Source organism: Carcharodon carcharias, chromosome 8, assembly GCF_017639515.1.
Source record: "Carcharodon carcharias isolate sCarCar2 chromosome 8, sCarCar2.pri, whole genome shotgun sequence".
Classification (NCBI taxonomy): domain Eukaryota; kingdom Metazoa; phylum Chordata; class Chondrichthyes; order Lamniformes; family Lamnidae; genus Carcharodon; species Carcharodon carcharias.
Window position 1 is genome coordinate 48,985,475 of NC_054474.1, and position 27,457 is coordinate 49,012,931.

Sequence of the window (27,457 nt, forward strand, 5' to 3'; positions counted from 1 at the left end):
ATCAGAAGGAACTTGAAAATGCCAGAAGACAAGGCAGCAGGATTTGTCAAGACACAGCATCTGTCAATCCAAAACATGCACCCTGCCATCACAAGGTATTGCTGAGTCATACATCAAGCTGGTGATTATAGCTGCTGAAAACTCAAGAGATGGTCAAGTAGCTTTTTGTTTGTACTGTCTTGGCATAATCTTCGCCTAGATGGGGCATAGATTAGAGCAATAAATCTAGCAGGGATCACATGCCTATAACAAGATCTTCCTTATTTTCCTTCTATTTAAATTATTCAGAAATAAATCAATCAGGCTATGGTATGGACATGCTATTCTACTCACATGACTTTCTTCTGTCCAGCTGCTATTTGACACCTTGACAATACACGAAATTCTACTCTAGTGTCTTCATTTTACATAACGTGAAGGTTATAAGGGGTAGCTATTTTTCTATACTTCAAGAAAACTGGCTTTGCTAATTTAACTAAAAGATATGTTTTTGTTTCATGTAATTGCAGATACAATATTGATTCACTTCAGAAGATATTCTGTTAATCATTTATTCCAGTAAAGCAGAAATAAAGGTTTTTCCTATATTTGGCAATTATTTGTTGATAAAGAATTATTGAATCACAGCATAACATAGAATCACTGAATAATACTGCAAAGAAAGAGGCCATTCAACTGATTTTACCTCTGCCGGCTCTTTAATAAAGCTATCCAACCAGTCTTCCTCCTCTGCTCTTCCCCCATAGCCCTGCAAGTGTTTTCTCTTCACTTCTCTTTGAAAGTTACTGCTGAATCTGTGTCCACCACTCTTTCAGGCAGTGCATTCCAGGTCATAACAATTCACGATATAGAAAATGTTTCTTCATGTTGCCTTTGGTTCTTCTGCCAGTCACCTTAAATCTATATCCCTTGGTTACTGGGTCCTTAATCCATTTGCCACTGGAAACAATTTGTCTTTATTTACTCTATCAAAATGGTTCATGATTTTGAACACCACTATCAAAACTCTTTGTAACCCTCTCTGTTCTAAGGACAGCAACCCCAGCTGAAGTCCCTCATCCATTCTGATAAATCTCTCCTGCACTCTCTCCAAAGCCTTGACATTCTTTCTAAAGTGTGGTACCCAGAATTAAATACAATACTCCAGTTGAAGCCAAAACGGTGTTATTTTTAAATTCTATTCCTCTATTAATAAAGTCTAGGATTCCTAAAGCTATTTTAAAAAAACTTTTCAACTTGTCCTGGTACCTTCAAAAATTTCTGTACATATACCCTCAGGCCTCTCTGTTCCGGGGACGTGGGGCCGAATTTCACAGTAGGTGCATTGCTCACACCACCACCCCACCACCACCCAACCCCCTCCACCATTGCAAGAATCGACGGACCTAAAAAAGCCCACCCTGTGGTGTTAACACACCACCAGCAGGCTAAACAGGCTGAGAGTGGGAATTCCGCCCCTCTGTGGGAGGCAGTCCCACCCTTGATAGCTGCCAGCCAATCAAATTGACTGGCAGCTTAAGCAGTCCCAACAGCCCCACACCTGAGTAGTGGGCACTGCTAGGGCTGCAAGCATCTCCACGAAGAAGAGAAGATGGAAGGGGGAGCCAGGGAAATTGGGCCTTTTTGGGCAGGGAGGGATCAGGAAGCTTAGGGTTCATGAAGGGGGTAAGGGGGAGGTCGTTTTGGATACCAGGCAGGGAGGAACAAAGTGAGGGGGGTAATATCTTGGTGGGGGGAGGGGTGCCCCTGATGCACAACGGGCATCCTGCTGGATGCTATGCATCCCCCCTTTCCTTCCCGCCTTTACATACAAATCTTTTCAAAAGCAAACTCCTTACTCCCACCCACCTGCTCATGCCAACTGCTTTTTGGCGTGGGCAGTGTGAAATATGGATCAATTGGCTTGGTAACAAGCTCATTTGCCTGTTAATTCTTTATTTTAAAATGTCATATGGGCTGCGGATTTCGGTGCCTGCCCACCCATCATTTTATGGGGATCTTATGGGCAGGAAAGTGGTGGGTTTGCCAATTAAGGCCCGCCCAGTGTGACACACGCCTGGAAATGCTGTGCGCTCCCTGTGCGGGCGGGGGGTGGGGGGGGGGTGGGTTTGCCTGAGTCAAAAGAGCGCAGAAATCTCCCTGAGGCACAGAAGTGCCTCAGGGAGATAAGTTTTAAGGATAAACAGTTTAATAAAGTGGTGAAAAATTTTTTATGAGATGTCCCCTCATGTGAAACTCTTTTAATAAAAATTTTTGTGAAAATTCAAAATCATTCATGAAACCTCATCCCGCCTGTGGTTGAGGTTCCATGAAAAATACGAAGGCCACCTGGGCTCTTCGTCTGCCCACCAACCTTAAGGCTAGACGGGCAGCTCAGGTAATTGCTTAAGTGGCTTTTTAAATGGCCTTAATAGGCCTTTGACAGTTCGGCGGACATGCAACTGAAAATCTAAGTGACGCGCGGTGATGTCAGGACACACGCCCGACGTCACCCCACGTCATTTTACGCCTTAGCAAGTGGGCCCCATCCCCACTCGCTGAGCCGAAGATTCAGCCCATAATCTAATCAAGCAGAGTCAGCGTGGCTTCATGAAGGGGAAATTATGTCTAACAAATTTATTAGAATTCTTTGAGGAGGTAACAAACAGGATAGAGGAAGGGGAACCAGTGGACATAATATATTTGGATTTCCAAAAGGCGTTTGATAAGGCACCGCACATAAGGCTACTTAATAAGGTAAGATCCCATGGTGTTGGGGGTAGTATATTAGCATGGATTGAGGATTGGCTAACTAATAGAAGACAGAGGTTGGGATAAGGGGAACATTTTTGGGATGGCAACCTGTAACTAGTGGAATGCCACAGTAATCAGTGCCTCATTATTTACAATATATATTAATGACTTAGATGAGAGAAGTGAATGTACTATCACCAAGTTTGCAGATGACACAAAAATAGGTGGGAAGGCAAGTGGTGAGGATGACACAAACAGTCTACAGAGGGATATTGACAGGTTAAGTGAGTGGGTAAAAACTTGGCAGATGGAATATAATGTGGGAAAATGTGAGATTATGCATTTTGGCAGGAGGAATAGAGGAGTTGAATATTATTCAAATAGAGAAAGACTGCAGAAGGCTGCAGCACAGAAGGATTTGGGAGCTCTTGTGCATAAATCGCAAAAAGCTAACATACAAGTTCAACTGGTAATAGGGAAGGCAAATGGAATGTTGGCCTTTATTTCAAAGGGAAAGGAGTATAAAAATGGGAAGTCTTGCTAAAACTATACAAGACACTAATTAGACCACACCTAGAATACAGTGAACAATTTTGGTCCTCTTATCTAAGGAAACACATACTGGCATTGGAGGCAATCCAGAGAAGGTTCACTAGATTGTTCCCAGGTATGGAGGGATTTTCTTATGAGGAGAGGTTGACTAGGTTGGGCCTGTACTCATTAGAGTTTAGAAGAAAGAGAGTCAACCTTACTGAAACACGTAGGGCAGGATTTTCCTGTCGGCGAGCAGAATTCCACAGATTGACTACCCTCTGAGAGAAGAAATTCCTCTTCATCTCTGTTTTAGTCTACAGAGGGATATAGACAGGTTAAGTGAATGGGTAAAAACTTGGCAGATGGAATATAATATGGGAAAATGTGAGATTATGCATTTTGGCAGGAGGAATAGAGGAGTTGAATATTATTTAAATGGAGAAAGACTGCAGAAGGCTGCAGCACAGAAGGATTTGGGCCTCCCACCGCATAAAATGATGCTCGGTGATGTTGGGCAGAACTCCCGACGTCACCGCGCCCCATTTAAATTTTCAGGTAGGCAGGAGGGCAGCAAAATCAGCTGTGCGCCCGTCGACCTGTCAATGGCCAATTGAGGCCATTGACAGTGTCATTAAACTAATTAATGGACCTGCCCAGTTGGAGGGCAGGCCAGGAGCCCTGGTGGGAATTAGAAGAAGCATGAAACCTCATCCACGGGCAGGATGAGGTTTCATGTAGGTTTTAAAAAATTTAATTAAAGTTTTTAAAAAAATTATGGACACGTCCCAACTCATGTGACAGTGTCATATGAGGGGACATGTCAGGGATTTTTTTTTTTCTCTATTTTCAATATTTTTGACAGTAGAGGCGATTTCCCTGAGGCAGCACTTAGCCTCAGGGAGATGAGCACGCTCTTTCATGCGCATGGCCCGATTGGGGGTGCTGCCCACACTTCAACTTTGCCCCCAACAGGGGGAAAATCCTGCCCATAGGATTCTTAGGGGACTTGACAGGGTAGATGATGAGAGGTTATTTCCCCTTGTGGGAGAGTCTTAGACCAGAGGGCTTAATCTCAGAGTAAGGGGGTGCCAACTTAAAACAGAGATGAAGAGGAATTTCTTCTCTCAGAGGGTAGTCAATCTGTGGAATTCTTTACCACAGAGGACTGTAGGGACAAGTTCGTTAAGTATATTCAATGCTGAGATAGACAGATTTTTAATCAGTAAGGGAATCAAAGATTATGGGGAAAAGGCAGGAAAGTAGAGTTGAGGAATACCAGACCAGCCATGATCTCATTGAATGATGGTGCAGATGCGAAGGGATGAATGGCCTACTTATGCTCCTATGTTTTATGGTCTTAAATGTCCTCACTCCAAACTCAATTTCCTAGCTACCGACTCCATCCTTCTCAACAGTCTTAGATTAAACCAAACTGAATGAAATTTTGGTGTCATGTCTGACTCTGAGATGAATGTCCGAACACATATCAGTGCCATCACTGCTTACTTCCATCTGCATTACATTGCATGACTTCACCTCTTGCTCAGTTCATCTGCTGCTGAAACTCTTATTCCTGCTTTAACCATCTCTAGATTTAAGTATTCTAAGACAATCCTTGTTGATCTCCCACATTCTACTCTGTGTAAATTTGAGGTCATCCAAAGCTCTGCTGCCTGTGTACTTGGTCACACCAAGCCTCGCTTACATATCAAACATCGAAACATAGGAAATCAGTCGTGTGCTTACTTACCAACATTGCCTTGCAGTCAAGCAATGCCTTGATTTTAAAGTGTCAACATTATTTTCAAGTCGCTCCCTATCTCTGTAATCTCCTTCAACCCCACAACCCTCCGAGATATCTGTGCTCATTTCATTGTGGCCTCTTGAGCATTTCTAATTTTAATTGCTCCACCGTTGGTGGCCACACCTTCAGTTGCCTAGGTCCTAAGCTTCAAAATTCCCTCCCTAAACCTTGCTGCCTCTCGACATCTCTTTCCTTCACTAAGATGTTGCTTAAAACCCACCTCTTTAACTACGCTTTTGGTCATTTGCCCTAATATCACCTAACATGGCTTGCTGTCTAATTTTGCTTTATAACCTCCTGTGAAATGCCTTGCGATGTTTTATTACATTAAAGATGCCATATAAATGTAAGTTATTGCTGTTGCTGGAACATTATTGCCACTTTGAAAAGCCACCTCACTTCAGAGACATCATTCTATGTATTGAAGATAAAGGGCCTCTGTGACATCACTGCTAAATCTTTAACAGGTTGAAATTTCAGAGCTTTTCCCACTTTGCCACTGTAACTCCAGTGGAAACTCTTTTTACGAACAGAAACGGGATTTCCAACAAAATTAGGGTGGTTGAGCAACAACAGCTTGCACTTACTTAGCACCTTTAACACTTTAAATTATTCCAAGGTGCTTCAGAGGAGCATTATCAAAGAAACTTTGACACTGAACCATATAAGATGTTAGGGAAGTTTTAAGGAGTGTCTTAAAGGAAGAGAGAGAGGCAAAGAGGGGGAGCTGGTGTTGGGAGAGGGGGGGTGAAATTTTGGAACCTAGGGCCCAAGCAATTGATAAAGCTGCCAGCAATTGTGGAATGATTGAAATTGGAAATGCACAAGAGGCCAGGAGAAGAAATTCACCTCTAAACTCTCACAATGATATGCAATTAGTAGCTGATATGCTACCAGTGCTAGTGTGTTACTTTTTTTCCAATTTTTTTGAGTTTAGAAAAAATGTTTAGTGACAGCTATCATTTTCAATGTGTTTTTATAAATAAAAGTTTACACTTTAGCAACCAACAAAACATCTAAAATCTTTTAAGAACACTACTTAAACAACATCTGGTCACAAAATCCCTGATTGGCCCATTTCAGTTGCGTAAGCAGCACCTTTTGAGCCATCCCTCATTGGCAGGAAGGAATCTAGTTGAATCTACATTCAAATAGCTAGTCATTGATATGACTATATAAGCTGGCATTGCTGTCTTATTTTTATACCAAAAATATTGGTCAGGAAATTGGATGCAGGGTGTGTCAGGCACACAGCCTGAGTTTCTTGATCCGGTTCAAGTCCTGCTGGTTATTGCAATATTGGTGAAGCCTCTGAAAATAAATTAATTTCAACACGTAAGGAATTTTTATCTTGTTTTAATTGCCTAAGAAAGGAACTAAATGGAGGTCAGGTACTTCTCTGCGATGAAAAGCATAAGGTAAGTTACTCCAGATGGCCTTTACAAATTGAACCAAGCTACAGAACAGCACTGGCAGAGGCCACAGGGCAGATTGCTTTCCTTCATGTCCAATTTGTTGTCGATGGTACACAGCACAGGTAGAACTTAATTGTTTTTAGAAATGCTGTCAGCGTGGATTCAAAATTGCATCAACAAGTTCATACAACTGAGTACATAAACAATTACCAAAGCTACAATATGTAAGTAAAAGAGAAAATACTACAAATACAAATGTCAGTGGCTGATTCATTGGTTTTGGGCTCATTACAGGTGGCATGCCAGTGGAGTTATTGCTATGCACAGCAATCCAAGATATGATTGAAATTCAGCAACCTTCAGGTGCAAATTGCAGACATGTTAAATAAGTACTGTGTATTCATTTTCACCATGGAGGAAGTGGACAAAATATCACTCGCATAAGGTAATAAAAAAAAGTTTGAAATCCCATAGCATTTTATTTTGCTTTCTAAATTTGTGTAAATACATTGAAAACCTGCCACAATATTGAGGATATTCAATATACATTTTTGCAATTTTTGTGAATGAAATCTCTTGTTTAATCTTCTGTTGGGAAATTCTGAGCCAAAGCACTTACATAGTTAAGCAAGAGCAAAAGTGGATCACAATGGGTGTAATTTTCCGTGCCCGCTGTGTCGGGCATGTTTGATGGCGTGAGTGGACAATATGGCGAGAAGGCCAAAATTGGTTTCACAACGTCATGGAACCAGTTTGTGATCATCCATTCAGCCCATCGATGGGGCCACGTCTCCCACCATCAGACATCAGGAACATCACTCTAATATATCTGCATAACATTCTGAGACCAGCTGGCCAGAATCAACTCCCAACACTGGATTGTCTGCCCATATCAGCAGGAAACGGTGCAGGACACGTCTTGACAAGTGTGACATGTCAGGGCCTTGCTCACATCACAGACATCTGAGGAGTAGAAGATGCTGGAGCCTGACAGCAATGGGACCCTGGTGGAACATCCATGGCACGCTGGGTGAATTCTCACAGACAAGGAGCATGGCTCTGCTGCAAAGCAGCTCACAGAAGTTGGAAAGTCACCGTTGAGGGTCTGCTCACAACTGATGATAGTCGAGGGGTTGGAGAGGAAGGACCAGCTGTGTTTGGGAGAGGACAATGTACTGGGAGGTGCAAGACGAAATTCTAGAATCGACACAGGATAAAAGAGCACGAGGAGAGCGGCGGAGACACAGGATAAAAGAGAGCGGGGACAGTGACGGCGGAGACACAGGATAAAAGAGTGTGAGGAGAGCGGCGGAGACACAGGATAAAAGAGTGCGAAGAGAGCGGAGACACAGGGTAAAAGAGCGCGAGGAGAGCGGCAGAGACACAGGGTAGAAGAGAGCGGAGACACAGGGTAAAAGAGTGCGAGGAGCGTGGCGGCGGAGACACAGGATAAAAGAGCGTGAGGAGAGTGGCGGCAGAGACACAGGATAAAAGAGCGCGAGGAGAGCAGTGAAGACACAGGATAAAAGAGCATGAGGAGAGCAGCAGAGACCCAGGATAAAAAAGTGCGAGGAGAGCGGCAGAGACACAGGGTAAAAGAGCGCGAGGAGAGCGGCAGAGACACAGGGTAAAAGAGTGCAAAGAGAGCGGAGACACAGGGTAAAAGAGTGCGAGAGAACGGAGACACAGGATAAAAGAGCGTGAGGAGAGCGGCAGCGGAGATGCAGGATAAAAGAGCGCGAGGAGAGCGGCAGAGACGCAGGATAAAAGAGCGTGAGGAGAGCGGAGACACAGGGTAAAAGAGTGCAAGGAGAGCGGCGGAGATGCAGGATAAAAGAGCACGAGGAGAGCAGAGACACAGGGTAAAAGAGCGCAAGGAGAGCGGAGACACGGTAAAAGAGCGCAAGGAGAGCAGCAGAGACGCAGGATAAAAGAGCGTGAGGAGAGCGGCGGAGACGCAGGATTAAACTGAAATTTAGTAGGAAATCTGCACCAAATTTGAAAAAAAAACACTGTAAAGCTAATTAATAAATTAATTAACTAAGTAGAGATGGCTGGGCAGGTGATGTGCTGTAGCTGTATGATGTGGGAGCTGGCAGATCCCATTGTGAGCCGCAGTGACCATATCTGCAGCAAGTGTTGGCTGCTGGTGGAACTCCGGCTCAGAATTGATGAGCTGGAGTCCGAGCTCCGGACACTGTGGCACATCCGGGAGGGGGAGAGTTACCTGGAAGCTTTGTTTCAGGAGGCGGTCACACCTGGTAAATTAAGTACCTCAAATTCGGTCAGTGGTCAGGGTCAGCAGGGTGTGACTGCAAGTGAGGCAGGTAGAGGGCTCCTGTGTTCAGGAACAGAGGAGTCTCAGCTCTTGACCTTGTCCAACAGGTACGAGGTACTTGCTCCCTGTGTGAATGAGAAACAGGGCTATAGGGAGGATGAGCCAGCTGACCACAGCACCGTGGCCCAGGAGGCCATTCAAGAGGGGGGAGCAAAAAGACAAGTGGTGGTTGTAGGGGATTCTATAATTAGGGGAATTGATAGCATCCCTTGTAAGCAGAATTGAGATTCCCGCATGGTATGTTGCCTGCCCAGTTCCAGGGTGAGGGACATCTCTGACCGGCTTGAAAGGATTTTGGAGAAGGAGGGGGAGGATTCAGTTGCTGTGGTCTACGTCGGGACAAATAACATAGGTAAGACTAGGAAAGGGGACCTGTTTGGGGATTATCAGGAACTAGGAACTAAATTAAAGAACAGGCCCTCAAGGGTTATAATCTCTGGATTACTACCCGAGCCACGTGCAAATTGGCATAGGGACGTGAGAATAAGGGAAGTAAACATGTGGTTAAAGGAGTGGTGCGGGAAAGAGGGGTTCCATTTCGTGGGGCACTGGCATCAGTGTTGGAACAGGAGGGATCTGTACCGTTGGGACAGTCTCCACCTGAACCAATCTGGGACCAATGTTCTAGTGAAAAGGGTAAATAGGGTGGTCAACAGGACTTTAAACTAGAAAGTGGGGAGGAAGGGAAGGGAAGGGTAAACCTCCAAGAAGTATGACTAATAGGAAACAAAGCAGCAGGTTAGCTGTGGGGGGGGGGGGGGGGATGGATTCAAAATCATGGAAAATTATGAAAAACTGAAAAAGGAGAGCCCAGGAGAGGCTATTAAAGTCTCCAGAACATAAAATAGGACAGAGTGTTTGGAAAGGGCTAGGAATCTAACTTCAAGTACATCAGATAAAGGGACAACAATGAGAAGGGGGATGGGAAATACAGGACTGAAGGTGTTGTATCTGAATGCACGCAGTATACGAAATAAGGTAAATGAGCTTGTGGCGCAGATTGAAATTGGCAGGTGTGATGTGATGGGCATCACGGAGACATGGCTGCAAGGGGATCAGGACTGGGAGCTAAATATCCAAGGATATACATCCGATCGAAAAGATAGGCAGGTTGGCAGAGGGGGTGGGGTTGCTTTGTTAGTAAGAAATGAAATTAAATTGATAGCAAGAAACGACGTAGGGTCAGATGATGTAGAATCTGTGTGAGTAGAGTTGAGTAACCGTAAAGGTAAAAAAACCATAATGGGAGTCACGTACAGGCCTCCGAACAGTAGTCAGGATGTGGGGCACAAGGTATACTAGGTGATAGAAAAGGCATGTAAGAAAGGCAAGGTTACAGTGATCATGGGGGATTTCAATATGCAGGTAGACTGGGAAAATCAGGTTGGTAGTGGATCCCAAGAAAAGGAATTTGTGGAATGTCTACGACATGGCTTTTTGGACCAGCTTGTGGTGAAGCCCACTAGGGAACAGGCAATTCTAGATTTAGTGATGTGTAATGAGGCAGATTTGATAAGGGAGCTTAAGATGAAGGAACCCTTAGAAGGAAGTGACCATAATATGATAGAATTTACCCTGCAATTTGAGAGGAAAAATCTGGAATCAGATGTAGCGGTATTACAGTTGAATAAAGGTAACTACAGAGGCATGAGGAAGGAGCTGGCCAGAATTGACTGGGTGATGACCCTAGCAGGAAAGACAGTGGAACAGCAATGGCAGGAGTTTCTGGGTGTAATATGGGAGACACAGCAAAAATTCATCCCTAGGAAGAAGAAGCATACTAAAGGGAAGACAAGGCAACCATGGCTGACAAGGGAAGCCAGGAACAGCATAAAAGCTAAAGAGAAAGCATACAATGCGGCGAAGAGCAGTGGGAAACCAGGGGATTGGGAAGCCTACAAACACCAACAGAGGACAACTAAAAAAGAAATAAGGAGGGAGAAGATTAAATATGAGGGTAAGCTAGCCAGTAATATAAAAGAAGATTGCAAGAGTTTTTTTTAGATATCTAAAGGGTAAGAGAGAGGCAAAAGTGGACATTGGGCTGCTGGAAAATGATGCTGGAGAAGTAGTAGTGGGGAACAAAGAAATGGCGGAGAAACTGAATAGGTACTTTGCATCAGTCTTCACGGAGGGAAACACGAGTAACATCTCCAAAATTCAAGAGAGTCGGGGGGCAGAGGTGAGTATGGTGGCCATTACCAAGGAGAAGGTGCTAGGAAAACTGAAAGGTCTGAAGGTGGATAAATCATCTGGACCAGATGGATTACACCCCAGAGTTCTGAAGGAGATAGCTGAAGAGAAAGTGAAGGCGTTCGTGGTGACCTTTCAGGCATCACTGGAGTCAGGGAGGGTCCCAGAGGACTGGAAAATCGCTAATGTAACCCCCCCCCATTTAAGAAGGGAGTGAGGCAAAAGACGGAAAATTACAGGCCGATTAGCCTGTAATTGGTAAGATTTTAGAATCCATTATTAAGGATGAGATTTCAGAATACTTGGAAATGCATGGTAAAATAGGGCAAAGTCAGCATGGTTTCATCAAGGGGAGCTCATGCCTGACAAATCCGTTAGAATTCTTTGAGGAGGTAACGAACAGGTTAGACAAAGGAGAGCCAATGGATGTTATCTACTTGGACTTCCAGAAGGCCTCTGACAAGGTGCCGCACAAGAGGCTGCTCAGTAAGATGAGAGCCCATGGTGTTAGAGGCAAGATACTACCATGGTTAGAAGATTGGCTGTCTGGCAGGAGGCAGAGAGTAGGGACAAAGGGGTCCTTCTCAGGATGGCGGCCGGTGACTAGTGGAGTTCCGCAAGGGTCAGTGTTGGGACCACAACTTTTCACTTTATATATTAATGATCTAGATGAAGGAACTGAGGGCATTCTGGCTAAGTTTGCAGATGATACAAAGATAGGTGGAGGGACAGGTAGTATTGAGGAGGCGAGGAGGCTGCAGAAGGATTTAGACAGGTTAGGAGAATGGGCAAAGAAGTGGCAGATGGAATACAACGTGGGGAAGTGTGAGGTCATGCACCTTGGTAGGAAGAATGGAGGCATAGACTATTTTCTAAATGGGGAGAGAATTCAGAAATCTGGAGTGCAAAGGGACTTGGGAGTCGTAGTCCAGGATTCTCTTAAGGTTAACTTGTAGGTTGAGTCGGTAGTTGGGAAGGCAAATGCAATGTTGGCATTTATTTCAAGAGGACTAGAATATTAAAGCAGGGATGTGCTGCTGAGGCTTTATAAGGCTCTGGTCAGACCTCACTTAGAATATTGTCAGCAATTTTGGGTCCTGTCTCTCAGGAAGGATGTGCTGGCCCTGGAGAGGGTCCAGAGGAGGTTCACAAAAATGATCCCTGAAATGAAAGGCTTAGCATATGAGGAACATTTGAGGACTCTGGGTCTATACTCGATGGAGTTTAGAAGGATGAGGGGGGATCTGATTGAACTTACAGAATACTGAAAGGCCTGGATAGAGTGGACGTGGGGAAGATGTTTCCATTAGTAGGAGTGACTAGGACTCGAGGGCATAGCCTCAGAGTAAAGAGAAGACCTTTTAGAACAGGGATGAGGAGAAACTTCTTTAGCCAGCGAGTGGTGAATCTATGGAATTCATTGCCACAGAAGGCTGTGGAGGCCAGGTCATTGAGTGTATTTAAGACCGAGATAGATAGGTTCTTGATTGGTAAGGGGATCAAAGGTTACACGGGAGAAGGCGGGAGAATGGGGTTGAGAAACTTATCAGCCATGATTAAATGGCGGAGCAAACTCGATGGGCCAAATGGCCAAATTTCTGCTCCTATGTCTTATGGTCTTATGGACTTGGAGAGGGAGAGGTGTCGGGGGGGGTGAGGTTGGGAGGGAGAGAAACAAAGGTGTTGGGAGGGTGAGGTTGGGATGGGATGAACAAAGGTGTCAAGGGGGAGGTTGGGAGGGGGGAGCAAATGTGTCATTGGGGAGGCTGGGGGGGAGGGACTAAGTGGGGAGGAGGGGGTAACGGGGAGAAGACAGCAACTGGGGAGGTAGATGTAAGGGGGAGTGGAAAGTGGAAGGGAAGGAGTTCGGAGGTGTTGAAGGAGTATGGAGAGGGGAAGGAGTCCGGGGGAGGCAAGAGTTCAGGGGCGGAGGAAGGAATGCAGAAAATGGTGGGAGTCCAGGGCAAGGAAGGTGTCTAAGGCAGGAAGGTGTGCAGAAAGGGGGGAGTCCAGGGGGAGAAGGAATCGGGGGGCAGGAAGGAGTGTGGCGGAGGGGCTGAGTAAAGATGGAGGAAGAAGTAAGGGTGGAGGAAGGATTCAGGAAGGGGGAAGGTCTAAGATGGGGGGGAAGTTGTGGGGCAGGGGAAGGGCTAAGGGAGGGGGGAAGGAGTTCCAAGGGGGGCAGGGGTTCCAGGGGAGAGGGTGGGGTTTGAGGATTTCCAGGGAGGAAGGAATCTGGAATGGAGGAGGAGTCTGGAGGGGGGAATGTCCAAGTGAACATGCAAGGGAGGGCTCTGCTGAGTCCATGATTGCTCCTGGGGAGTGAACTGAGGGTGGATGTGGTACGAGGGAATGGTGAGAATGACGGAGGGCAGAGTGAGGCGGTAGGGTGAGGGTTCATTGGTGTTGGTAGAAGGGATGTCGAGGGTGGTTGGTGGGGACTCGCAGACCCTGGGGGTGGGAAGGAGGAGGTTGGGGTGGTTAATGTGAATGGAGGTGGGATTTTCAGGAAGGAAGGGAATGTGCACGTTCGCCTGGAAGTTCCTGAAGGAAAAGGGTTGTGGGTGGTAGGTCACGAAGGGGAGCTGGAAGCTGATGCTGGGGGGTCAGCAGTGATGGGGGAAAGGAAACAGGTGACTTGGGGAGGGTAAAGAACAAGAGAGTGAAAGAAAAAATGTATCTCTAGCATTCTGGCTAAATCGAAGTAAAATGAGACTCATGGTGGTGAGATCAGGTGCTGCATGGGAGTGTGATCAGTGGGTGGGGGGAGATGCAGGTCAGCTCAGATAGACAACTGAAAGCGAACCCCAGCAGGCAGCAGTGAAAAAACTCAGGGCATTGAGGTGAGTGTGATAGGGGAAGGATCCGTGTGCGTGGGAGAGTGCTTGCATGAGGCTCCAAAAGGCCCTGCCACACATACTTCTCCCTCCAGAATCACTCATGCACCAGCTGCCTACAGCTGAACTGCTGATGGGGGCGTGGTGGGTGATGCAGTGGGAGGACTCGCAAAGCTTGTCAATGAAGCTGAAAGACACCATTACAAATTATTCAGTGAAAGTGAATATATTTCCAGATTGTAAAGTGACAAAATGTGTTCACCCTTGCAACCAACTGTGATCAGATTTTCTTAACTTTTGAATGCCTTAGACTTCTAGGTGCTGCCCTGACATCTGCAGGAGGGGTGGGGACAGCCTGTGCAATGGTTGGCCCTGTTGCCCATGATGCCTTTGGAGTGCACCTGCTGGGGAGCCGAGGCCTTGAGGGCCCTGACTTATTTTGGCTGTTCTCCTGTGGCCAGCTCTCCCTCTGCAGTGATAGGGGATGAGGTTGAGGGGGTCACAGGCAAAGGGGACTTGGAGAGAGAGGGCAGCCTCTAAGATTCCTGAGTGGATGATCCAGGGGTGTCCAGCTGCCGCTACTCCTCCCTTTGGGTGCCCAGCGGCCCTAGCCTGACTCCTTGAGGGGAAGGAGCTCTTTGGGGACATCGAGCTGCCCTGTTTGCCTCTCGCGTTGCCACTGCAGGAGCTTGCCCGTGGCTCCCATGGTGGGGTGCAGGTCTGCACACATCTCCACGTTCTGCTGGATCAGGGTCTCCATGGTGTCTGCCATCCTCCTCATGGAGACCTCCATACGCGCACATGTGGGCACCACTTCATCAGGGACCAGACAGATGCAGTTGTCCAACTCATGTGCCACTCTGTTGAGGGCTTCCAGCGGTTGTATGTGATACTCCCCTGCTTTCTGCTGACTTTCCAAGGTGAGTTGGATGGCCAAATCCAAAGGTTCGTCATCTGACTCAGACCTCACAGATGCCTCTTCGCCAGCAGTCCTCCACATGACGGGGAGCTCGGCCGCACCTGCCTCCTCCTGCTGCAGACACGCGTCTGTGTGGTGACCACCAGATTGTGAACCTGAGCCTGCTCTAGATCTAGATCCCACTGAGGTGTCTGTCTCTGCGCTGGTGCAGGGTGTAGGTAAGCGCTGTGAATGGTCTTCCAGGCTGCTTATTTCCAGTTCTTCCATGGAGGAGGTGTCCTCCTGGATGGAGGTGAGGACTTGGATGGAGCTGAGGGACTGGCTGGCTGAGGGTGTTGGTCACTTGGCAGAGCTCCCTGTGAACTAAATTAGAGATAATTAGTGCATGGCAGCAGAGTGAAAAGCAGGAGAGAGAGAGAGCACTCACATTTGCATTGAGAGAGGGATGAAGTGGTGCAGGATCCTCATGTGGGCATTGCCGCTGACCTCACCATAACTGCAGACTTGGTCCACATCCTCACCAGTCAGCGCGATGGCCACTCCTCAACGTGACTGAGAGGCCTAATGTGGGTCACTACACCCCCAGTCTGGGACTTCTCCCTGCTGATGTGAGCAGGCTTCTCCTGCATGAAAACAGATGGAGAGAGTGTGAGCAGGACACATAGCACTGTGTGGAATGTTTGTGTGGTCATTGGAGACATGAATGGGATGAGGACATGAGCTCCAGAGGATATGAGCCTGAGGAAGATGTGAGGGTGTGTGTGTGAGTTAGTGGTGTTGTCCCTTGAGGTGTGTGATCCTTGTGGACGTGTGATGGGTTTGTGAGTGTGTGAGTTGAGAGTGATGAAAAGAGTGACTTACCCTGGTGAAACAGATGAGATCATTCATCTTGTAGTGGCACTGCATGGCTGTCCTCTTCTGTGGGGCATTGGCGGTGACCACCACTGCCACCGCCTCCCAAGCTGGATTAGTGATGCTGCTGCTCATCCTACGGCCTGAGCGTGGGTAGAGGACATCACGGCGGACCTCCACTCCATCCAAACGGTGCTGAGAGACGCGTCATTAAACCGGGGGCTGCAGTCTTTTTGACTTTCAGGGCCATGTCTTCTGTGCAACAGCCGTGGGCTGGAAACACTGAGAGGTGTGCGTGCGCCTGCGCTAAATGTGGTTCCCAGCGTGATGAGGCAGTGAAGTGATAGTATGGCAGGGGAATGAAAGTGTGTCCACCATGGAAATAGCGTGTTTCCTGGGAATGCATAATTAATGTGGAAGGATTGGGATGATACAGTGTGAGAAGCCGGCATTGTAGCTGTAAAATGGCAGTTTTCCCGTCCGCTGCTGCATTTATTGCAAATCTGGGATAATTCTGCTGAATAATCATGCTGAATCGATTTTAGTTTACTGGTAAAAATTATATTACCTGGCAAATGACAGGATTATTTTTCAATTGTATGATTATGAGGAAATATTTTGTAGTGTTGCTTACACTTTATTAGGAATGTTATTCCTATTACCTTGATGCACCACCTGAAAATGAATACTGTGGCACCTTTAATTACATTGGAAATGCAGAGGAAATATAAAATAAATGTAAACTTAATTGCCATTTACCGGATAACCATCTCTTCCTGGTGCCCCCTGCAGATGAGGAATGAATGAAACAACAAAACAGAAAACATTATCTCAAAGCCATATTTTCTGTATCTCAAAAATAATCATTCTCTCGAGCTACATGACAAATAATGAAAATTAAAACTCATTAAATATAACTTACACAAACCGCTGGACAGTAGTGCTGCAGAAACAACACAAGCAGCAGAAAAAAGAAACATCTCTTTCATTACAGTGCTTCTCATTCAATGCACGAGCATTGGTTAAAGCACACTGAAATTTGCTGACTAACATTTATTTAATGAATAGCTTATGGTTTAATTACTTTAGCTCGTATAGGGCACGAGTGTCCAAACTTGTGTTTGTGGGACCCAAGTCTTAGAGTGACGTATCTGATATTTAAATCAATACTCCTGTTAATTTACAGATATTTCAAGTTGCGGATGTTAATGAATCATGATGTTCTGATTTAGAATTTATCCACCACTGAGGAAACATTGCTTAAAAAAAATGCCCTTTCAATATCTCTGGGTTTTAAAATTTACGCAGCAAATACGAAATATAAGCATAATTAGGAACGAGTTGCCTAGATTTTAACAGCCAAATTGCCAGGGTTCAAGTGTACATGTGGCCCTCAGGCTGCGGGTTGGATAACCCTGTTTTAGGACACTTGCATGAGGGGTTTAGTCAATCGATTCATTTTGCCGCAAAATAGGCACAATCAATCATTCAGTGATAATCTTTAGAGTGCAAAACTAAACAGCTGTTTCTAAGTTTCTAACCAAAATATACTATTAAACATGAAATGCAAATTTCTGAGATTAAATGCGCAAATGAAAAGTAAAATAGACAAAGAAAAAGAAGAAATCAGCTTCCTTAACTCAGTGGACCCAGTCAGCTTCATGGTATTCACAATACTTACAGGGAATCCTGAAAAAGAAGAGATGGAGAAAACGATCAGTTAAAATATCATGATTTGTTTGTGACATTTCTTTCTCCGAGCCTATATGGCACAAATCTGTGCTATAAGGACTTATAACTTGAAAACATGCATGATGCTCATGGAAGACATTTTTATAGACTATGATAGCAGCCCAAATTTCAAAATATAAGCCATTATGGTTACTCACATTTACCTGTCAACATAGTTATGGTAGGTCATATTAATAATTGCATTTACAAATTTTACTTATTTTATTAAAGAAATGAAATAAAATTCACAATGGGGGACTATTTACATTTATTGTAAAATGTTAAACAGCTAAAAACTTGGAATGTTAAGTTGTATAATGATATCAAAAATTACTTAACTGACAAATGGCTAAGTTATGTTTAGCTTTGAATCTAATGCTACTGCACATTTTCTGGATCAAATGAAATCTGGAAATTATAAAATGTAGGGCCCAAGTTTGAATAGAAAATAGCCTGGACTTTCCTGTTATGCCTCCCTGATGGTAGTGTACATTCTCATACAAGATACCAATGCAAATCTGCTAACCCATACCACTTAAGGGCAGGTGTACAATTTCCTGTTGCCACAGACAAAAAGTGCAGTGTACTAATCTCTCCCATTTCAAATGGATGTTAAATGCCATCTAGGTTCTTGATTGAGAGAGATTGTCCCTTAAAGCAATAGTTTATTTAATTAATTTCCTCTTACAGCCACAAACTTTTAAGCTATGGGTGTTACTTTCAGTGCCAGTGACCTTAGCTAGCAATAGGGGTGAACTTGGTACACTCACCAACATACCACATAGCAAAGCTACAAACCCAGCACAGCTGCCTGGCAGTAAGTGAGGAGCACTATCTCTTCAAACTGAGCTTCATTGTGGAGACTGTCACAGAATTGTGCAGATCTACCTCAAGGAATCCTGCAGCCTCTGTTGCAATAGGGACAGCACTGCCAGTGACAACAACCATCGTCCTAAGTTTTTGGTGCCTCTAGCTGATCTACAAAAAAGTCAAGTACTACTGGAAAGCAAAGAGAGACTGGAAGCATGGTTCCAGAGGAGCCAAAGCTATTTTCCAGCCTTGACAAATGACATCAATGTGGTAAGCCATGGACAAAAACAAAGTGTAGATACAATAGCCTGGATTTTGCGGTGGTAATGATAGTGAATCTGTAGCATTCGTCATCATTACTCACTCAAACTGACAGTAACTTTGAGAGTTCACATATGCACAGAATAACTCCTCTGGGGGGTGTGCTGTTGAGGTCCCCCCAGGGTGCAATCCCTAAGTAATTAGTGAATTGAGAAAAATGTCCATTTTTATGCTGTTAGTGACCAGTGAAAGTCCTCTAAGTTACACTTTTTTGAAGAGGTGTAACTGAGATTTTAATACCATACTAACTTTATAATTACTGTTAAACACCCTCACTAGCCCTGAAAAACGATTTTTATTTTTGTGGAATGTCATATTCCTCCATAATAATTAAAGGCCGAGGGCGCAATGTTCCACTCCCGCCAGAAGTGGGAACCATGGCGGACAGGGGCACCTAATTTGGCAGGAAGCAAAAAATCTGTTTCTTGATGGCGGGATAAATTGTTGGAATTTTGCCCTCCCGGCTTTCAAGGCAGGTTAAAGGACAGGCTGAGCTTCCTGATGAACAATGTTGGGAACCCCATTTGCATGCATTAGCATCTCATACATGTTCGTTAAAAGGCTACCGCGCCGGATTTAAGCTCCACCTCAAATTAAGGTCCCCACCAACGAGAATTTAAAACGTTCAGCTTTTCAACTGTACATAAGTGGCATGTACCTGGTGAGCTTCACCTCATCCATGACTTTGAGATCAGTAGATGTTGCTTTCTCCTTCTTGGGGACCTCAAATAATTTCACTCATATTGACTGTCATTAGCAAATGCTGCATCAAGGCTGGACAAGGGAGGCAGGCGAAGGCTGGAAGCTGAAGGGTAGAGTGGAAGGGTGGAGTGAAGGCTGGATAGGAGAAGCAGGCTTACAGGGTAAGGATGGAGAGAGTGCCCAGGGAAGGAGGGGAATGTCAGAGGAAGGGAGTGGGGGAAGAGTGTCCAGGAAGCTGGGGTTGAGAGTGTCCGGGGGAGGGATGAAGCGTCTTAGAGAGTGGAATTAGTGGTGTCGATAGTGGGGTCCTGTGGGGGAGAACTCAGGGTATTGATGATAGCAGGGAACAGGCACAGTCAGAGGGGTTAATGGGATGTGGTAGGGTGGTAGGTCCAGGGTGAGAGTCTGGCGAGTGAAGGTCTCATCAGGTGGGTAACAGAGAGGGTCATAGAGGCTTGGATAATTGGAGGGGGCAGGGTCAGGATGGGTTTGGAGACAGTAATGGGTGTTGGCTTTGAGGGGTGGGAAGGCATATGGAGGTGGCTCGTGGTAGGGTCCAGGGTAATGGGGAGGTTCAAGGGTGAAAAATGGGAGAGGAATGGTGATATTGGATGGGTCTATGATGATGGGAGATGTTGGTGGGTAACAGGGGGTAGAAGGTGCTGGAGTGAGTTTGAAAGGTGAATCACACCACTTTTCCAAATTGACATTGACCACGCAATTAGTCAGTCAGTGAGATCCCTCATGGTGGGAGGAGGGTCTTTTCGGGTGGGTGGAGTTCAAGGATTTCAAGTACATGTGGCCGACCTAAGTCACGCCTAATAATTATAAGGCAACTGGATGTCAAAGGTACTCACTTGTGTTCTCCTCTCTATGGTGAAGCCCGCATTGCAGCAGGTTTGTTCCTCACTCTTAGGTCTCATAATATTGAGATCTCAGCAAGGTGTGGAGCAGCTGTTCATTCTGTGCCATTTGCCGCTGGCTACAGTCAGAGGCAGGGATGAAGGGAGGGAAGGAGGCGGATTCCTCCAAGGAGTATGGCTGGTGGGCGGCATCCAACACGCCACTCCAAACCCCCATCATCCTGGGTGAATTGTCATGCCTGACAAGAGCTTATGCAGCTAGTCTTTCTAGGCAATGGCATCTCTATAGAATTTCAAGTGTAGTGGAGACAAGCAAAAAGTGCCCGCTTGAAACTTCTTGCACATGGCTCTCATACCCTGGTCAAGAGCAATTTCTCCATGCTCAGTCATGCGTGAATCACAGGAACACCCATCTCTGGCCCTCTCTGATCCTCATCTGGAAGGGATTGGATGGGGATGCCATGTCCAAACAGAGAACAGGTGAAGGGCTTAGTACTTGCCTGCTGGCTTTGAGAAGGAGAGAAACCTGTAAAGGACATGCTTAATTAATGTATCACTTCAATTCGTTCACACATCCATTGAGGTGTTGATGATGCAGGCTGCAGGCAACCCTTCCTTGGTAATGGCTCTTAACCAGGTGAGGAGGAGGGCTCATCGCAGGTTGGCACAGGGCCAGGGGGAGCAAGGACCTAAGCAGCAAGAGGCAGTGGGGCCTCAAGGAGATCAAGTTACTGGCAAACAGAGTATGCTGCAATGGTGAGCATTGCCCCGACCATGAGTGTATCGCCAGAGATGCTCTTATCTAGAGATGGGCGAAAGGCAGTGCCTGAGATGGCCTCATATTCCCGGGATGTGGTGGCTTACATCTGTGAGCTTCTCCAGTATGTATTGTGACTGCAAGGACTCCTCTCTGTAGGAATAATGTGGAGCTCCAGGCCTGCATTGAGTGAATGACTGTCCAGGTGCTGTTTAAATATGGCGCCAGGACCTTTGACCCATGAGGTCACGGCCCGCCATGAGATTCGCTGAGCTCCTTGAGGATACATAATTAATAAAGCGGAAGATTGTGTGTGTTTACCCACCCCATCGCCTAGTGGGAATCATGCTGACTTACCCGCCCACCACCGGACTTAGTCTCCAGAATGAAAATTCTGCCCCAGATTTTTAAATAATTTTAAAAAGTTTGTTCTTTATTTTAGATTCAATCCAATCACTATCATTTACTTTCCAATCTGAAAATGTAAATTAAAAGTGAAACGTTTCCGTGCTTTTAATTTCCTGGTTTACTGTGTGTGAGAATACTTTAACATGAATGGCTGCTTAAACAGCTTACTGATCTCACTGCTGTTGGATGCCTCATAGCCCTTTGACTTGGCACCAGATTTAAATTCAAATTGTAGCAGGGGGCCTGCTGTCTGGGAATGGGAATTCTCCCTGGGAATGGATGCAGTCTATGCATCAGCACTATGTGAATGAATTTCTCCCCATCATCATTTCTTTCTTTTTAACTGCAATGCTCTACGTATAAAACTAGGACATCATTTATATTTTTAAAAACCTTTTTCTACCTGTGATCTTACGGTTAAAGATCTGCACTGCTAGACCTTTCTATTCTTCCACTCTGTGAAGAGTTTTAAACTTTACTGTATGCTTCCTTTGACTGTTACTTTTCCCAAAAACACTGTTTCACATTTCTCTGCATCGAATTACATCTGCTGCCTATTTGCTCACTTTGCTAGACTGCTGCCACCCTCCTGCAATACTCCTCGCAGTTAGTTATTCCCTCTCATTTAGTCACAAAAGAGATCACTGCAAAGATTCCTGGGCATGCATTCTACTAACTTGAAAACATCCATTTACCTGCACTCTTTGGTTTCTGTCCCTGAGTCTATCTTCTATTCATGTGAATTAAGGCTGCAGTAATTTACTGTTTATGACCTCAATTTTAGTAAGCAGTCTCTTTTAACAAGCTTTTTGAAAATCTTTATAAACAATATACACCATTTCTCCTTTATTTGTGCACTCTGATTTCCTCAGAAAATTAGGTTAGTAAACAATGACTTTCTTTTCAACAAATCCATTCTGGGGCTCCCTGTTTCATGCCTTTCTAAGTATTCACTGATTTCAACTCATATTCTAGATTTCAGAGAGCCAATTTTATAAGATTTCACTCTGAGGTTTCACTCATGATGAAAAGTGGTTGTAAAACTGGGCCAGCTGGCTCATACATGCGAGACACAGTATGCAACCTTTTGTACAGAAGATGATGTGGGCTTTGGGAGAGGCTGTAATGCAGGTAAGCATGATCCTCATTACAGGCATCACAATTATGGGTGTCTCGAGCAGATTTCACATTTTTAGCCTGCCCTGCACCTGGTGCTGCTATCTAAAATAGATGAATGACAGGTCCACTGTGGTAAAGTATGACTTAATTCATTTGTGTTTGTTGCAACATCCTAAAATTTCTTTTGACAACGCTTTCCTTTAATGTTTTTAGTTGCTACAATTTTGATAAGGTTTAAATGGAATGAAAATTTGTCATTGTAGGCGACATGTTGAAACAGTGCTGTCCAATTCTCCTTACTTAATGGATCCTCCTCACTCAGTTTTCCTCTGTGCACTCTGCCCAGGTGATGCGTAAAATTTAGAAATCTAGCCTTGATTTTAAACATTACACCCTTTGTATCTGTTGATTTTTGCTGAAAATTGATGTTTGTTGATTTTTTGCTCATTTTCAAGCATGAAATGCTGGGGTACATTTTCAACTTCACCCTCAGGCATAAAGCATTGCCTATTTTTCCTGTTTATTGTCAGGCAATGAAGAGGCAGAAGGAAGAAAGGCCAGGAAGGTTTTGTTGAGGGCATGTCATTCTTCTGCCCAATCTTCCCACTTGTACAATGGGCAGAAAAGATCCACCACAGAAGGGCAAACTGAGTAGCGTGCAATTCTCATGGCACTCCATCCAGATGATGTTTTATATGCAGGCAGGGAAAACATAAATCTACCCCACTGATCCCAAGTAAAATGTTTTAATCATAATTAATAACTCAATAACTAAACTGGTAGACAAGTCAATACCCTGTCCCCTGAGAGCTGTCCTGCTGCATACAACTGTTATGAATTAACATAGTAACAAAGTAGAAATACCTTGCTTCAAAAGGAATTGTAATATTGTATGACATCTATTGCACTTGGTATTACATTTCATTTCTTAAATCTTATTTCAGAAGAATATTTCAGAATGCAAAGTCGGCTATGTAAACAGCATTTTTAGAGAATGTCTTTGAGCTGCCTTTTGTTGAAACTGTTTACCTCTCTGTTTAAAATCATTATAGCCCAGGTTTTAAAGGTAAAAATAACATTATCAGTGCTTACCATTATCAAAGGGTAAATGAGACAGCAATTTCTAATGAGCACACATGCATAGTTAAACACAAAATGCAGTCCGGGTTGCCTTACTCCTTCAGAAGTGCATTATACAGGTTCCTCACTGAGACACTTGGCAACGAAACACATGGAAGGACACGAACTTGCTTTACTTATGATAGAAAAGTTCCAGAAAATGTTAGGGCTTGCCCCTAAAAAAAATCATCAATCCTTTCCCAGTGGATGATTTCTTATTGATTACAAGTTGGCGCACTAACTAGAGTAGCAGTGTACAGGATATGAGTACATTACGTTTGAATTGGTATGCTAACTGGCCCAACCAAAAGAAGAATTCTCACAAAAATACATTTAGAATTTGTGAAGTTTTCTTTGCTACTGACTTTCCAAAATTTCCAATTGCTGCAAGAAAAAAAAGTAATTCATAAAAACTAAATACACAACAAAAGGTCAGGCTTTAATATGGAAAGAACATGCTACATAAATGGGATGAAAAGGTGAGTTGAATGGATTATTAAACTATTTCAATAATGAAAGACCTACTTGAGCAGTCTGAACGTCAATAGCAATGATTACATATAAGTGGTTTGTGAGCTTAAAGGGGAAAGAAAGTCCAAGGGCAGCCCTTTATTTCAAAGTACTTTTTCCATAAATGCATTTGGCATTTTGTTTTAAGCATCAGTTTGCAACATAGGTGCCTTTGGAAGAACTTTAACCTGAGAAGGTGAGCAGGTTTGGGAGTGGGAAGCTGGTTAAAAGAGCTGAAATTTACAGCAGTACAGGAATTTGACAGCAAACCTGCCAACTTCCACATTAAATTGCAGCACATTTGACTGCATGCAGGATAACCCCATGGGAGAGGCAATTTGGCAATTATACTACATAAAGTGTGCATTGAGAGCAGTCTTGATTCTGGATTTGAACTTTTACTATGTGTGCATGGGTTCCCAGGCTTTGTAGAACTTGCTAATGAAATCAAGGTGAGAAGACAATGGGATTTGAGGGAGCTGAGTAAATGACTGGCAAAAAAGTCACATAAACACTGAGACTTCACAACTGCTTCCTTGCCTAAATGAAAGGTTTTTGTTCACAGGACTTATTTTGACTGTGCTTTCACTGTTTTGGAGGTATTCCAAAGCTGTGGCAGCCACTTCTACTAACTTGGAGTTTTGCATGTCTATCATGTTACAACTGATCCCTGGGTGAGGTTCGCCAATTTGTTATGATCCTGGATGAGGAAGGATGAACTGGCTCCCCTTCTTTATTCAACCCCCTCAGTTGGTCGCAACAACGTTATTTAAAAAGGATTCCTTCCCTCATTGAAAGGAGTTGTCCTGCTTCCTTTTTAACTGTGGCTTTGCTGACTTGTGACCTGCTTCCAGGAATCAGAAAGAGAGAATTTTTTTACCTGCAGGTGCAGGGATGCCTAGTTGTTATTCTTCAGCTGTGACCATCAAAGCGCACCCTTGCACACCAGGCCTGGAACACCAAAACTAACAGAGACCAGGGTTGTAGTTGACTTTTAACCCCTTTTTTTGGGCGTTCCTGGAAGGGAAAGAACAAACATATCTTTCGCCCAGATCTGCTTTCTCTTCAACTCACATCATGTCCACCATCTGGGATATAACTCACAGGAGATGGTTTCTGCTTAGGTGGTAATCAGCCTTCATTATCCCTGCAGCCACAAGAGATTACAGTTCAGATTTTGCATTGCATCTTTTCCTTTGAAGTGTCTCTGTCTGAAATAGGCCTTGACACCTTTTTAGGTGTGACATTCCGTTCTCTGGACTAGTTGGTCAAGTGTAAAGTGGAATTTTCTAGCAAGTGGTTACATGACAGTCTCAGCCAGCTTTTGCTTCTATGTCCTTATTAAAAAGCACATCTTCCTTTAAAAAGTCCAATATGTCTGTAAGTAATTTGCGGCTATAATCCATGGTCATAACAATATGTAAAACATCAGTGCAGCAGGGGTGCCACTTATGCACCTTTAACTTGTACCTCAGATGAGGAACAGGATGAGTAGCAGTGGCACCAGCAACAGCTTTCTCCTCAGTCGCTCCGCAGGAGAGAAGGGACAAACTCAGAGTTCCTGGTTGCAGGAGGTGTGACATCCTCAACACAGCGTTTATAGGAAGAGGATCAGTTCCCTGGACATGACTGAGCAACAGAGCTTCAGGGGGCTTCGGTATGGCATCAGGTGATCACTGGCACTGCAGCCTTCTGGAAGAAGAGCTCCTGCCAAGTGGACCTGGTGGTCCCGCATTGCCATTGGTTGTAAAAGTGACTACCACCCTTCATTTCTTTGCCTTTGATGCCTTTGAGGGACCTGCAAGAGATATTTGCAGAATTTTGCAACTGTTGCCCACAAATGCAACTCCTGGTTTTGGAGCCTGTGAGGGCCCCAATAAAGACTGTCCCACCTGCACTGTTGCAGCAGTACACTTGGCCATCGGGACAGGAGGCAGAATGTGGGGCTCAGAGGAGGGGGTGGTGACCGTTGAGAATTTGAAGCGTTTTGAGTAGAGTCCCCACTTCCAATTTCTTCTCACTCATGGCCCACCGGCATTTCCCTGACAGTCAAGAGCTGGAGAGCTAGACAGATTCTTGATAAGCAAGGGTGTGAAAAGTTATCAGGGGTAGATGGACATGTGGAGTTGAGGCTGCAATCAGATCAGCCATGATTTCTTTGAATGGCAGAGAAAGCTCGAGGGGCTGAGTGGCTTACTCCTGCTCCTAATTCGTATGTTTGTATGTGCGTCAAAGAAAATCTGAATGACCAAGGCTAGTTACTCACCAATCCTGTTTAAGGTGGTATTCTGAGTGTGCAGGCCATCAGTGAGGGCAAATATGCATTCTTTTATCTGCTGGGTCTGGTACTCCTTGCAGGTGATCCCTCTTTCCATGGGCACAGACATCATCACAAAGACCTGAAAAATCATGGCATTCATGCTAGAGACAGACTCCCCCATCTCTCTCCAGCTGTGCACAATGCAGCTGGAAAGGCTGACTGAACCTCACACATTTTCTGCTGCTCTAGAATTATCCTCTTTGTTGACAGCCCCCGAGGATCAGCATGTTCAACCAGCCGAGCAGAGCTTGGAGCCTCCTGCACCTCTGCTAGGGCTCTCCATTGCTGTCCCCATTTCTAATACATGCTCTTGTTCACTTGTGATGTGTGATGCAGCATATGAAAACTGACTCCCTGGGCAGGTTTTTCCGGTTGGTGAGCAGGGGAGGGGCCCACTTGCCGATGCGTAAAATGATGCTGGGATATGTTGGGCATGTGTCCCGACGTCACCCAGAGTCATTTAAATTTTCAGGTTGGCGGGCGCGCAGCCAAATCAACGGCCTATTAAGGCCATTAAAAAACTAATTAACATGACTGATGGATCTGCCCATCCAACCTTAAGATTGGAGGGCAAGCCGGGAGCCCAGGCGGGCTTTGGAAAATACATGAAACCTCATCCACGGGCGGGGTGAGGTTTCATGAGGGTATTTAAATTTTTATTAAATAAAAGTTATGGACATATCCCAACTCATATGACAGTGTCACATGAGGGGACATGGCAGGGAAATTATTTTATCACCCTTATTCAAAGTTTTAAATCGGAGCCGATCTCCCTGAGGCAGCACTTTGCCTCAGGGAGACCTGTGTGCTCTTTCACGCAAGACCGCTCTCCCGGCTGAGGGAATCCTCTCCTGCCCGCACAGGGAGTGCATAGCACTTCCTGGCAGACGTCTCGCTGGGTGGTACTTAATTGGCCCGCCCATGTAAAATGGTGGTGCGCCTCTGATTGGGGGGTGCCCATCAGAAGTCCTCCCACGCCGCTCCCGCACATCCCCCCCCAACAGGGAAATGTTGCCCCCTGTCTTCTGGTTCTTCGAGGTGTATGTTGCTGAGCTGCTGAACAATGTGCATGCACTGTGGCCAGAATTTTACATCCCGCAGGCGGGAGTGCCTGACCCAAACAGGCATAAAATCGTGTGAGATGACTTCAGGCGGGTGTCCTTATGTCATCA

The 27,457-nt window shown here is 45.1% G+C and overlaps 1 protein-coding gene across 4 annotated transcripts in view; it reads right to left on the bottom strand.

The window, feature by feature from the left end:
• LOC121280769 (collagen alpha-1(XXIII) chain-like) overlaps positions 1–27,457 on the bottom strand; it is a 275,471-nt gene that overhangs the window by 143,213 nt on the left and 104,801 nt on the right. For all 4 annotated transcript variants that reach the window (XM_041192944.1, XM_041192942.1, XM_041192945.1 and 1 more), the window contains exons 4-5: positions 17,307–17,314; positions 16,385–16,411 (exon numbers count right to left, since the gene is read on the bottom strand). In XM_041192944.1, the coding sequence (XP_041048878.1) occupies positions 16,385–16,411; positions 17,307–17,314 (35 nt within the window). The remainder of the gene's footprint in view (positions 1–16,384; positions 16,412–17,306; positions 17,315–27,457) is intronic.